This window comes from Hyperoodon ampullatus (genome assembly GCF_949752795.1).
Source record: "Hyperoodon ampullatus genome assembly, chromosome: 6".
NCBI lineage: Eukaryota > Metazoa > Chordata > Mammalia > Artiodactyla > Ziphiidae > Hyperoodon > Hyperoodon ampullatus.
In genome coordinates this window covers 119,563,499-119,578,062 of record NC_136919.1, presented here as the reverse complement: position 1 = coordinate 119,578,062, position 14,564 = coordinate 119,563,499, and the positions used below count along the sequence as shown (strand labels likewise).

Below are 14,564 nucleotides of genomic sequence, written 5' to 3'. Positions count from 1 at the left end.
TTTATTTTAATCAACAGCACTTATCACAATCTGACATCCCACAACAAATATTTTACCTATTTATCTTATTTTCTGTCCTACCCTACTGGAGTGTAAGTTCCTTGAAGGGAGGTATTTTTTCTGTTTGTCTCCTGCTACAATAAATAATATGACGAGTAAGTGAATAAACTAGTTGAGTGCTAGACCTAGTTCTACCATTAACTAAGTAGCCTGACCCTGGGACAGGCACTTAATCTCTCTGAGCCTCAGTCTTCTCAGAATTAAATATGAAGAAAAAAATTAGATTATATATATGAAAACATTTTATAATATGAAATTTACTACCCAAATGTAAAAGTTGGTTGTTGGTGGTGGCATTGTGTTTGCAGCCACTTCATTACTAGGTAAATTTAAAATGTCCTACATGGGGCTTCCCTGGTGGCGCAGTGGTGGAGAGTCCGCCTGCTGATGCAGGGGACATGGGTTTGTGCCCTGGTCTGGAAGGATCCCACATGCCATGGAGCGGCTAGACCCGTGAGCCATGGCCGCTGGGCCTGCGCGTCCAGAGCCTATGCTCTGCAACGGGAGAGGCCACAGCAGTGAGAGGCCCGGGTACCACAAAAAAAAAAAAAAAAAAAAAAAAGGCCTACATGGAAGAAAAAGAACAGGGATGAAATTTCAGTCCAGTTACCAATGCATTAATAGCAATTGGAGAGCTATTTGCCACTCAGCGGGTGCACCTGTTTCCAGATGTTTGTGTGGGTCACTGAAGCCCTCTGTATTGGCACCAGGAATAAAGCACATACTATTTGCTTGGGAATCCAGCTCATTTTTTCCATGTGGGAAAGCAAGGCCGGATGTTGATCCTGTGCCTACAGGCCCTTCTCCATCCTGAGGTCACCTCTGCACATTTCTACTGCAAAGCTATTAAGGTAAGGCCTAGCCAAAGGACACGCTTGCCAATCACGAGTTATTCAGCCAAAAGAAAGGAAGGCTAGGAAGCAGTTCCCATGCATTCCTGACAGCCCACTTGTAGTTCTCACTCCAAGCTCCTAGTGTCATCATATTCCTGAAATTTCCCCAGATGGCCCGCCCCAAATCCACCCTCCCTGAATGTTCCCTATGAGGTGAATACAAACTCTTCCGCTCTTCCCAATGCAAATGTCACTGCCACCTAGACAAAGGTCATACACCAACGAAAGGAAGCCTGGTGGAAGAGAGGGTGACAAGAAATTCTCCCAAGTACTAAATGGACACATGCGTGGTTAGAAGCAAGATGAACGCAGCCTTCCACATGGAGACATTTTCATCTTGACCTGACAAGTGACCATCTTATGGAAATTAAGAAAATGGAAAAGGGTCATCACATAGAAAGGCATTCGAGACTCAATGGACTGCACAGGGGGTTTTAGGGGAGACCAGAGATTTGACTAAAAAAATAAAATGTCTGGGGCTTCCCTGGTGGCGCAGTGGTTGAGAGTCTGCCTGCCGATGCAGGGGGCGTGGGTTCGTGCCCCGGTCCGGGAAGATCCCACATGCCGCAGAGCAGCTGGGCCCCTGAGCCATGGCCACTTGAGCCTGCGCATCTGGAGCCTGTGCTCCGCAACGGGAGAGGCCACAACAGTGAGAGGCCCATATACCACAAATAATAATAATAAAATAAAAAATAAAATGTCTTTTTCCCACAAACAAAACAGCACTGATTCCTGAGTAGGCACGACTGTGGAAAGCCACATTTGTTCACAATAAGGTCTACCATGAGCTATCATTTAATTCTTTCCATATTATCATGAGTCTTGGGATCACAGCTGAGACTTGGAAGGATACATGGTGGGACGTACACCAGAAGGATATCCATCTGGCAAGCACCACTGCAGGTCCCAGTGTCACCGGGCTCAACAAGGAAACTTGGTCTTGGTCAACTACGATCTTTATCTAAGTCTTGGGGCACTGATGACACAAGGGGACAATGGAAGGTGTTTTGTGGAATAGCTCCTGGTGTATATGGATACCGGGGGTTTTGCTGTCCCTCCAGACACAAGAATTTAGGAAAAGTTCACAGGGTCTTTCATCATTGTGCACACTATTTTGGCCAAAGGCATGCCAAGCTAAACGATCGTTTCTCAGCATGGATCAAACATGTCCCTTCAACTGAATCTCATTTCCTAGGGTTTCAGTGCTAACATTTCCAGTTATCCCTGGCAAAAACAGAACTGGCACTGCTTGATTGTGATTTCCTTAAAAAAACTATACGTTGTATTGGACTAAGATTTCATTCATAGGAATTACTTTACTTTTATTTACTTTATTTATACACTGCATCATTCCAAAAGAAGAATTTGAGACAACTTACCAAAAACAAACAAACAAAAATGCATCAAGTAATAAATAATGAAAATAAAATGAGAGAAAAAAATAAGTGAGCCAGTAAATAGTTTCCCTTCTTGAATCCCACAATGTTTGGCAGTGAGAACCACAGATAGTTTCACCTATTCTGTCTGTGAAAACTGGAAAGCAGAGAAAATGCACTCTGACAAACATGTCTCCTGCTACCCTCCAATGCATTCACAATATTAAGCCAAAAGCATGAGAAAGAGCTCCAGGTGAAAGAGCCCAGCTGTTAGTCTTTGCAGTGGGCAGCATTCCTGAGGCTTTGTCATTTCTTGGCTGCTTAGCCATTTTCATCATTTTGATACTCTGAAAGCATGCCACATCCAGAAGCAAGCCGGCCCCCAGCCCTCAGGCCCTCTCTGGAGTTGCTTTTTCACCCTGGGCTGCTGAGGTTCAAGACCGGGATGCACACAGGAGCGTGTCCCCTGGTCACAGGATCTGGGGCGAGAACAGGAGAGAAGATGGCTGCCCCTTAGATCCAGCTTTGCTGGAGACATAACCTTCTGTCACCTGACTATGTGCCTATTTCTTTGTTTCACCCAAATCTGTAGAGGCAATCTGTCTACTGTGATTCTATTTTCAAACGTTTGACCAAATGGTTACAAATTTCAATAATCTGATTAAATGCCCAAGTGAAAATGGTCATTCAGTCAAATTAAAGAGGCTTCCATCACTTAAGCAACTATACTTATATATGCTTCTGACTCATGAATATACATTTAACCCATGCTCAGATACACGGAGCAAAACGGTAAACCCAGGAAAAAACAAAGCTGCTTTCCTAATCAACTGGAGGTCAAGGTAACCAAATAGTTGATAAAGAGAACTTTTCTTTTTAGAAATATTCCAGTTCATAAATAAAGGGAAATGCAAGAATTTAAATGTCACCATCTTGCAGCTTCTAATAAAATAATAGGTCAAGGCAATGATCATTAGGGGCTGCTAACTTCACCAAAAGAAAGAGAACCAGTTATTAAATGCCTCCTGGACGGCTTACACACCCCACCTATGGATTCTGATCAGGCCTCTAACTCCCAATTTGTAGAAAATACAGAGGCTTTTCAAGCATGAGCATGTTCATTCAATCCAGACTGAAGGAGACAGTACAGAATAAATGATCTAGTTTCTTAAACAAATAAATTATAAGGAAAAATAAAGAGAGAGAGGGACTTACCTGGTGGCGCAGTGGTTAAGAATCCGCCTGCCAATGCAGGGGACACGGGTTTGAGTCCTGGTCTGGGAAGATCCCACACTCTGCAGAGCAACTAAGCCCGTGTGCCACAACTACTGAGCCTGCACTCTAGAGCCCGCAAGCTACCATTACTGAGCCTGCATGCCATGACTACTGAAGCCCGTGCGCCTAGAGCCCGTGCTCCTCAACAAGAGAAGCCACCACAATGAGAAACCCACGCACCGCAACAAAGAGTAGTCCCCACTTGCCAAGACTAGAGAAAGCAACGAAGACCCAACACAGCCAAAAATAAATAAATAAATAAATTTATTTTTAAAAAAAAGAGAGAGAGAGAGGTGAGCCTAGAGATTAAAAGAGACTATTTATATCAACCAATTGCAGTGTATGGACTCTATTTGGACCTTGATTCAAACAGGTGGTTTGAAAAAACATTTATGAGACGATAGTGGAAATATGGACTCATGGGATATTTGATAATACTAAGGAACTATTTTTTTAGGTGTGATAATGGTGTTGTGGTATGTTTTCTTAAAAACTGCTCTTAGGGCTTCCCTGGTGGTGCAGTGGTTGAGAGTCCGCCTGCCAATGCAGGGGACACGAGTTCGTGCCCCAGTCGGGGAAGATCCCACACGCCGCAGAGCGGCTAGGCCCGTGAGCCATGGCCGCTGAGCCTGCGCATCCGGAGCCTGTGCTCCGCAACAGGAGAGGTCACAACAGTGAGAGGCCCGCGTACTGCAAAAAAAAAAAAAAAAAAAAAAAAAAAAACTGCTCTTAAAAAGAGGTATGTGCCAAAATATTCCTGGATGAAATGATCTGATATCTGAGATTTACTTTGAAATAACCTGGGATGAAGAAGAGAGAGTGAATGGGACTACAGATGAAACACATTAGCCCTGAGTGACAACTGCTGAAGCTGAGTTAGTGAGGCTTCACTATATTAGTCTACGTTTATGTATGGTTGAAATTTTTCACAATAAAGAATGAAAAAATAAATATTTTTTAAAACTCCACTGAAAGAAATAATATTGATAGAAAATTCCCTAAAAGTTATCTAGTCCATCGATTGTTTTAGATACAATACAAGTAACTTCTTTCTGGGTTAAGCCAGGGAAGCACACGGTGGCACCCGTGGGGGGAAGATGGACCGAATTGTTCCTGGTGGATGTCAGGAGCCCAAAGAGAAGAGCAGTGTGACCAAGGGCTCATGAATCTCCTCTCAATGCTCACTCCAAGGGCGCTGTCAGCAGTACTGCTGACTGTCTTACATCACAGTGTCCTCCTTATAAGTACCTTGAAAGAAATTTCTTTCTGGTTCTAGAATCAAGAAATTTTATGGTTCCCCCTATCATGTAGATTTTCAGGATCATTAGGTAAAACTGAAAATCACCACTTTACACCCATGAGGCTGGCTATTAACAAATAAAAATAACAAGTGTTGTCAAGAATGTGGAGAAATTGGAACCCTGTGCTTTGCTGATGGGAATGTAAAATGGTTCAGTCTTTGTGGAAAATGGTATGCAGGGGCTCTTCAAAAAAAAGAAACAGGGAATTACCATATGATCCAGCCATTCCACTTCGGGATGTATTTGCCAAAAGAACTGAAAGCAGGATCTCAAAGAGATATCTGTACACTCATGTTCATAACGGTATTATTCACAATAGCCAAAATGTGGAAGCAACTCAAGTGTCTGTTGACAGGCGAACAGATAAACTAAATATGGTGTGTGCACTCAATGGAATATTACTCAGCCTTAAGAAGGAAGGAAATTCTGACACATGCCACAGCTTGGATGAACCTTGAGGCCATTATGCTAAGTGAAATAAGCCAGTCACAAAAGGACAAATAGTGTAGAATTCACTTATATGAGGTCCTAGAGTAGTCAAACTCTAGAGAAGGAAAGTCAGATGGTGGCTGCAGGGTCTGTGGGGAGGGGAAATTGATGTTATTATTTAATAGGTATAGAATTTCAGTTTGGAAAGACAAAAAGTTCAGGAGACAGATGGCAGTGATGGTTGCATAACAATGTGAATGCACTTTTTAAGTGCACTGAACTGTGCACTTAAAAACGGTTAAAATGGTAAACTTTATGTTATGTATATTTTACCACAATTCTAAAAAACTGAAACCAATCACACAACCAATTGATCTTCATGTTGCCGCTAGGAAATACAGAGCCACATTTGTGGCCAAGGTTTATAAATTATATAGTATTATAGCATGTCCTCTTTGCATAGCTTACTTCTCATATTTTTCTTTGGTCTAATATTCACCTAATTCTAATGTATGTTATTTTGCCATTTCTTATATATATTTTAATTTTCCCTTATTTCATTTTATAGCAAGGCCCAAGAAACTTGTCTAAAGTCACACACCAGGATCTGGCTCCAAAGACCTCAGTGAATTCTGAATTCTCTGGGGACTTCTCTGCAACTTTTGGTGGGCAGGGCATGCTTACTTTCTGGTTCTTACAAGCATTCCAAGTAGTTGAGGTTGATGGATACGTGCTCTCCAGACAAGTGTTACTTTGTCAGACACTATTTGACCCACTCCTTTCTACTCAGGGTGCAGTTCCCTTCTCTTGGCACAGAAATCCCCACCCGCACTCCTGCTGCCACGCTGTCACCCTCCCAACTCCAGGACACCCTCTCCAACACCACGCCTGTGCCTTCTCGAGCAGGACCAGGGCCATCCTGTGCAGTGCCACACAAACCAAAAGGAATTTTCAACACAGGCTCTGAAAAGTCTCTTCCCCTTTGCCTATATTATCATCAGACCTTTTCATACTCAAAAAGGAAATGTGATCATCACACACGCAAAAAAGGTACATAAAATACAATGTGTCCTACGTGTCTCCAGATGACCAGTTACTGTCCTTTAAAGGTGCTTCAGGTCACCATGGAAGGAAGGCCTATTTTCGTTTCCCCAAATGCCTCCTCACTTAAGAATTCTGCACCAGTTAGCAACCTGCTGTTCTAACGATCTTGTGAATTTAGACTGTTTAGTTAATTACAAACACATTTCAAAGTCATTCTTTCTGGCCTTTTTCCTAGAATGAGTGACTGCAGCTCCACAGCTCACAGAATGGTCTTCAATAGTTTTCAGTCAAGGTTCAGGGAGAAATATGCCACACCGGGATTTGATTATTTACCAACATAATGTTGGATCCTAGCCAATGAGACACCAATATATTTTCCATTGAAGTCGGACGTATTGCCTGCTGCTTTCGATGCTGTTTTCTTGGCTGGCAGACAAAGTAACTGTGGCTGTTTCTAATTCACCTCTAGTTCAAGTCGGGGGGGAAAATATCTTATCATTGGTTCACCTTACAGACACTGATCTCCTCTCCCTGGGGGTACAGAAGGTGAGTCCCCCAGAGTGAGGCCTGCCTATGGGCCTCTGACAGCCACTGGCCTCTGCTCTGGGATCAGTCCTTCCACACAGCTAGTCAGGAAAGAGTAGCAAATCTTGGCCCCCTGGCTAAAAACAGAAGTGTAACAAGATCATAGCACACTTTCATGATGTCTTGGATTGTCTCTTGCTCCCTCTTGTTTGAAGAGCCCAAGAGAACCTGATATAGAGAACAGGTTTTGCAGTGGTTTGAGTTCCCAGAGCCATCGCTATCAGGCTAGTAGGAGCCTAAAAACCTACAGCGACCCTAAGAATTCGCAGAGGTACTTCTGCTGTGGTTGCTTGGTATCCATCAATTCCTGACCACTACAGTTTCTCACTGCAGAATTTTACCTCTCACCAGACAGACGGGATATGGGTTTCTAAATGATACGATCAAAGAATTTAGAGTTAGGAGTAATTTTTCCAAAGAGGTTTAACACTCTGAAACAGAGAAAATTCTCATTAACTGAGAAGAAAGGATCTTAAAGGCTATTTACTTCCACTTCCCAACTGGGTAGGAACGATCTCTCATCTGAATACCTCTACTGATGGAGAGTTCATTACCCTATATCATTGGACAGTATTAGTACAATATTAGAATTGCAAGGGTATAATCAGATAATTCCCCATCTCTTATTGAAATGCTACCAGCCAGGTTTTATAAATATGAATTAACTGTTCATTTCAAGTGATTCAGAAAGAATATAACAATATTTACTGAGTAAAATCCTGGAAGTTAGTGTAACTACTGGTGTTGATGCTATACGGTACATAATGTAAGTCTACTGCATTGGAATTTTTTCATTTGTTTATTTCATTTTATAGCTCTAAGTTCATTATTTTTCAATTTCAACTTTACTCAATGTGTATTTATGATTCTTGACACCATGTCTTATAATATACACTCTCATTAGAGGGCGACATTATATCCCATGTGCCTGAAGTCCTCCGGTACATACCTCATTATTTTAACATAATTTTTACCAGCACCCATTTCACTCTCAAAAGTATCCTAGTTTGGATGATAAGTGTTATGGTCAAGTGCTGAACTCGAAAGTTTTAAAAAACTGTATTTCATTTTTTCAAACTGTACTAAAACTCTTCACCGATTAAGACTGGAGCCCCCAACCCCTGACTTCTCTGCACTCTCCTCAATTAATAAATGTCTATTTTATTTGGAAATGATAAATCTTCCTGACTACGGAGTACCTTTAATAAAGTGAATAGCTGCTCCGTGCTTAAGAACGACCACCACAGAGAGGCCAGAGGCTTGCTCTCTGCCAGGACGGAGGGACCCTCCGCCAACAGGATGTCACTTTCCTGAAGTTATCACAAGCCGGCACAGTTATCTAAGTCAGGCACAGCATGCTGGCAAGTGTCACGTGGATGTCCTCGTGCCAGAGAAAGCATTCCCTCTACCTGACCATATTTCTTTCATCTTTGGGTGCCTCAGTTTCTCCGTCTCTAAAAGAGTACAGTGATGCCCACTTCACAGGGTTGCGGTGGGATTAAAGGGATGGCGGACATAGGGCACTCAGCCACCTGGAACAAAGACATTCAGTAATTGCAAAATGTTCGGTTCCGCTTCTCCGGCCTGTAAAAAAGGGGCTCCCGCTGACTTGAAAGGGAGCATCACACACAGACGAGTAGAAGCCCACCGGGACAGCAGGCCTATTACCCTCATTATCATTGTCCTAAAGTGCAGAGGAGAGAAAAGGGCAACAGAAAGGCTAAAGAACTGTGATCACAGAAAAACAAGACAAGGATAAAACTGACTGGGCCATGAAAGAAAACCTGAAAAAATGAACGTCTTTTTGTTTTAAAAATAATCTGTGAAGATTACATGCCAGAAGTAGCGTGTAAGGAGCCATCTATGTATTGTCTGGTCACTTGATATAATAACACACTCATACATTTTTCAGAACGGAGCCTGCCCTTGACTCTCACTCTACCCTTCCTTACATCATCCACCCTAAGCTAAATGCTAATGGCCGTTCGTTCAGTGGCCACTTTCAGAGTGGATTAAATTTAAAAGTTTCTATTTAGACAGCATTCTGTAAGGTACATTCAAATGATTAACCAATAGATAATGAAATTGAAACTGGTGATACTCTTTTGGCATAAAATACTGACTTCCCAGGCTGAAGAATGGGTTTGGACAAGTAGAAAGTGCCACTGCTGCTTTGGTGATCTCACAGTCAAGTCAGTGTAAGACATTCTCCTGCACATTAATACCTGCTACTAAAATCAAATGGGGGAAAACGATAAATAGTAGGAGACGTCACTCCAAGCAGTATTTCCTGGCAAAAGCTGTGTCTCGAGAGTCCTTCAGAGCACTCTGGGAATGCACAGAAATTCACAAATCAATTTGCTAAATTGGCTTGGCTGGAAATCATGCTTTTGTGCATGGATCCAGCTGAAAGGCATTTCTGACTCTACCAGACTCTCCCAGGACTCCTGTAACCAGGCCAAGAGTCAGGGAACATGGTAAAAAGAGCGTGGACTTCCGGCCTGTTAGACCTGGGCTCAAATTCAAGCTCCACCATCTCTGGCTGAGAGACCTGTGATAAATCATGTGAGCGCTCTGAGAAGGGGATTATGTAATCCTACCAGCCTTACAAGGTGCTGAGAGGATTAAATGCCCAAGATATGTCAAAGAGGTGCACTTAGTTTGACTTATTCAGTACAGCTATAAACAACCCAAATGACAGAAGCCCACCCCAAAACCCATCCACTCCCTCACTCCACTGCAGGCCAGGTGGACAAGCCATATCAAGTGAGGACAGTTTTGAAAACACAAATAGAAAATGCTTGCACGCACTTAACCAAAACAGAGGCCTTCATTTAAGTATCTGGAAGAGCCAAACAGCAGTGCTAATAAGGCAAAAATCCTTAGATGTCAAGAGATATTCTATTTTATCACCTGTATAGTTCTGCACTGGTAGAAATTATGCACAGGATTCATTTCTTTTAAAACCACACCCCTTGGCCATTCACAGTGGGCTTCCCAGGACTGCCTGAGGCCAGATGAGTCTTCAGCCCCAAGTACGGAAGATGCAGAAGCCAAGGGAAGGGTCTCAGAGCACCCCGTCAGCCTTCCCATTCTACAGGTGAGAAAACTGAGGCTTGGAGGGGGGATTTGCTTGCCCAGAGTCAAACAATGAATGCCTTGGGTTAGGATTTTTAGGAAAGCCACTCTAAACCAAACCTTTGACAAAGTAATAGTAATAATAATCTCGCCACGGAGCTGTATTCACTGATATTTCCAATTCTGTGGCAAACAATGTCATCAGTCCTTTGGGAAGGAGGCTTTCCTCCAATACCACAACAGGGGGAAATCTATGACAGGTCAGTCTCATTTTACATTTCCCAGTATGACATGGAACCTAGTTTCTAACCTAGTTTCTAGGGGTTCACAAATCTGAAAGACAAAAAAAAAATCATCAAAAGAACCCTTTGAACATTGATGTGACATTTGTTGTCCCCTGGTAACAGACACTGTGCTAGGCCTACAACTTAAGTAAAATGGCATCATCGGAACATAATTTCTCAGAGGAAAGTTAACAAATCAAATAGTTAGCCGACATCTTATAGTGACCATTGATGCTTTTTTCTTCAAAAACCAAATTCTCCATTTAAATTTCTGAACATAATAACTCCTAATCACTGACCAGTACATTTTAAAAGGTGATAGCCCATACAGAGCAAGATTTACAAACACCTAGGCAGAAGTGGGTCCCTGTTTCATAACTCTCCAACTGTTAATCATCAGTGATGACTAACTCTGGGATTAGGGAAACATTTTATCCTGAATATGCTAATTTAGAGACAGTGTTGTCAGGAGGCTAATTTCTGGCTCAAAGACACTTCAATGCCTAAAGCAGTTTTACATCAAAAGCCCTTGTAGGAGACTTCCATCAGGACCAGGGGAAGACGGAAGCTGGAGGGGGGCATGAAGAAAGGGGAATTCAGGTTTTTAGGATGAAAGAGATCATAGAATCTATCTAAAGGCTAAGGGGAAGGAACCAGAAGAAACAAACAAAGGAATATGCTCCATTCATAATGGAAGAGAAAGAGACCATTCAATTAGATTATTGCTTTTTGTGGAATAACATCTCAAAACTCCTTGAATCCCAGCTTTAATAAAGATATATATATATATGGGAAAAAAATCCTTCCTGGGAAAGAAAAACTCAACTCCTAAATTATCAGGCTAATTCACAGTGTGGACATAAGAAATAGTAAATACACAGTTTGATATTTGATTTGCAAAGTGAGAAAGGAAAGCATACTAAATTCTATAGAATGAGCTTTTCTGATCCCAGATATACTAAGAACTTGATAGTTTTTTGGCTGCAACGACTTGTAAATATCTAGAAGAGCCCAGATTTTGAAGCCCTGAGGACACTTGCTAAAACTCAGAAACTTGGCACTGGTCTTTGCACACAATTTGGGTTTTCTTTCAGAGTTGTTATCTTACCAAATAGAGCCATCTGTGTTCCCTCTGGGAAAGGTTCAACTGTTCTGTTGCCATTGACATGATGTTTGGCTAGAAAAAAAAAAAAGGAGAAAGAAAGAAAGAAATGCAAGTTAAGTGTAAAGTTCTAACACATACTAACACATGTCATTAAATGTGTCAGAGAGCCTAGTTCTCATTTTTAGCGAGCAACGGTACCAAAGCTCACCCTCTTAAGACAGTTTCAACTATTTTGTTTTTAATCTCAGTTACAAAAGAGCCTAGAGATGGCCTGATTCAGGCATGTCATTTTACAAGTGAGCGCGCCCAGACCCAAGCACGGGCAGAGCCGTGCAGCGGCGGGCAGCAGAGCCAGCCCAGCCTGAAAGCTCCTGACTCCCGGCCAGAGGGTCCCCTGTGTGCCAGGCCATGCCCTGGAGAACAAGGAGAGCTCGGGATTCCAGGGTGCATTGAGGTGGCTTCCCGAGGACTCCTGATGATCAGAAGCAAAGTGAGCTGTAAAGACAGCAGGGTAAGCCTGGGACCAATTTTTCAAGAACCAGAATAGCAGAAGACATCATTTCACAAGTCAAGCACTGTTCCAGGGGCCAGAGACGCTTGCCTTTTAAAGACCAGACAGACTTTCATTCCAGTACTTCTTACTGCTTGTCATCATGTCCACCAATCACCCTTCCCACCCGAGTGCATATCAAGGACTTAGAAATAAAGTGACCAGCTTATGGTTTTCCAACATTAACTTATTTTTATAACCCCCAAACTGCAACCAGATAGAGAAGATCTGAGCATGGTCCATCTACGAGTAGTCTAAGAAGATCCTCAGGAATGTCTGAATATGGGCATTTATGTTAAAAATACATAAGAAAAGAATGGCTAAGACACTTTGACACGGCATCACGGTGCACTTATATTTTGATTTCATGGGTCACATTAGATGTATTGCGCTCTGGCACAGGGCTCAGCACCGAAGCGAGGTTCTGAGGCATTTAGAAGGGGAGACTGACCTGGCTCTTGCCCTCATGGAGTGGACAATTATCTTCCAGAGTTGAAAATGTCAAGAGCGAACTTTACCAGAAAGCTTACAATTGTGTGCGAAGTCCTGGAGTGGGGACTAAAGGTACTGTAAGAGTTTGCAGCAGAGGGAGAGCAAGCTGCAAGGCAGAGACAGGGCCTGGAGGAACTGCAACTAGTGTCGAGTCTAAAAGGAGGAGCAGGGTGTGGAAAGGCAGAGGGTGAGGGAGCAACTCGGGTGAGAGCCAGGAGTAGATGCAACCAGGGCATCACCCTGGGCCAGACTAGAGTCTAGTCTGGGTGCAGCAGAGGAGACATGTCGAGAAGCAATGGCACTTCAGGAGGGATTGGTAGGCAGGCGCCAGGTCACGGAAGGTCTTGAGAACCCCATCCAAATCCACGGGAACCCTAGGCAGCCTCCGCAGCACTACTGCAAGTATTTTAGAACCTGAAGGCTTACGGGGCTCAGCCTAGCTAGACGATCCCTTCAGGACACTGTCAGTTCAGTGGCTTCCACGGAAGGTGAGAAGCCAGGCTGAGCCAGGCTGAACCAGAGAACAAGCCTCACAGCCTCGAGGCACTAACTGGCACCATCAGCAGATGCAAGAGGGAAGGTCACAGGTGGCTCTGGGACCTGGGACAGTGCTCAAATACGGTTAGGACAGACCATTGGTTACTGAATCCAAAGGAACGTGATGGGGCTCCACGTGGAGGCCACAGCTTTGTTCTACAGTTAGGACCCCAAAGCCCCTGTCAGAGGTTTTAAAACGCTGGCCTTTACACATATCAAGAGGTGTAAACCCACTCAAACTCTAACCCACTAATCCCACTCATAAAAATTTAATCTAAGGAAAAATGTGCGAGAAAAAAAAAAAGGTGGTAGACATAAAAATATTTATTAAGGTATTACTGGTAATAAAGAAATCTTTAAAGCAACTAAATATCCAGAAACAGAGAAATAGCTTAGAAAATTATAATTCATGATTTATCATAAGCATGGACTATCATGCAACATTTTAAATATAGAATTTGAGAGATATACTGAAATGTGAAAAAATATTTGGGATAACAGTAAGTGAAAACAATCCTCTTACACGCTGAATGTAGACTATAATAACAACTAACAAAACTATGAATGCTTATGGGAATAGACTGGCAGAGAAATATGCAAAAACAAAAATAACTAGGAAGATAATGCAAGATATTTATCTCTATCAATTGTCTTTGTCATTGTCAGATTCTTATTTCCTAGATGAAAATATGTTTGTTTGGATTTTTTTTTTTTTTTTTTTTTTTTTTTTTTTTGCGGTACGTGGGCCTCTCACTGTTGTGGCCTCTCCCGTTGCAGAGCACAGGCTCCGGATGCACAGGCTCAGCGGCCATGGCTCGCGGCCATGGCTCACGGGCCCAGCCGCTCCGCGATACACGGGATCCTCCCGGACCGGGGCACAAGCCCGTGTCACCTTCATCGGCAGGCGGACTCCCAACCACTGCGCCACCAGGGAAGCCCAGTTTGTTTGGATTTTTAAAGTCAACAAAATTACAGATTTCTAAAATTTTTTCTGCAGGACTTAGTTTCCCAGGACAGTCCATCAGGACTTATGTATAGCCCAGTCGAAAGACAACACACTTACCATAAAGAGTGTGGCCTACTTGACATCTCCTCTGGGACAGCTCAAAAGCACCTCCAATGCAGCAGGATATCCTTCCACTCCAAACCTGACCCTCTTCCAGCACCCCTAGCTCTGGGAATAGGACCACCATCCTCCTACCTTCTAGGCATCCTTGCCCATTCTCTCCCCCTCGCTACCCATATCTAATCTATCACCAAATCTGGCTAATGTTGCCTCCAGGTATCTTTAGAGTCCTCCCCCTTCTTCCCTTCACCATCCAAGCCACCCTAGTCCCACCTCCTATGGCCTCCTTGCCTGCACTCCTACAAGCACCTCTAGGTCTTCCACATCCCCTTTCTAATCCATTCTTCCCCGTGTCGCCACAATTATCTTTCAACTCTGATTATATAACACAAAGTCCCCGACCCTCTCCCCCACTTTCCATGGCTTCCCACTGCTCTTAGGCTAAAGTCAGAACTCTTTAATGCAGCTTCAAAAACCCACATGGTCTGG

The 14,564-nt window shown here is 43.1% G+C and overlaps 1 protein-coding gene across 1 annotated transcript in view; it reads right to left on the bottom strand.

The window, feature by feature from the left end:
* MSRA (methionine sulfoxide reductase A) overlaps positions 1–14,202 on the bottom strand; it is a gene marked incomplete at its 5' end in the record, with an annotated part of 234,894 nt that extends 220,692 nt beyond the window's left edge. Inside the window, 2 exons of the mRNA XM_079706760.1 lie at positions 11,434–11,502; positions 14,073–14,202. Coding sequence (XP_079562886.1) covers positions 11,434–11,502; positions 14,073–14,202 — 199 coding nt within the window. The remainder of the gene's footprint in view (positions 1–11,433; positions 11,503–14,072) is intronic.
* Between the last annotated feature and the right edge of the window lie 362 nt (positions 14,203–14,564).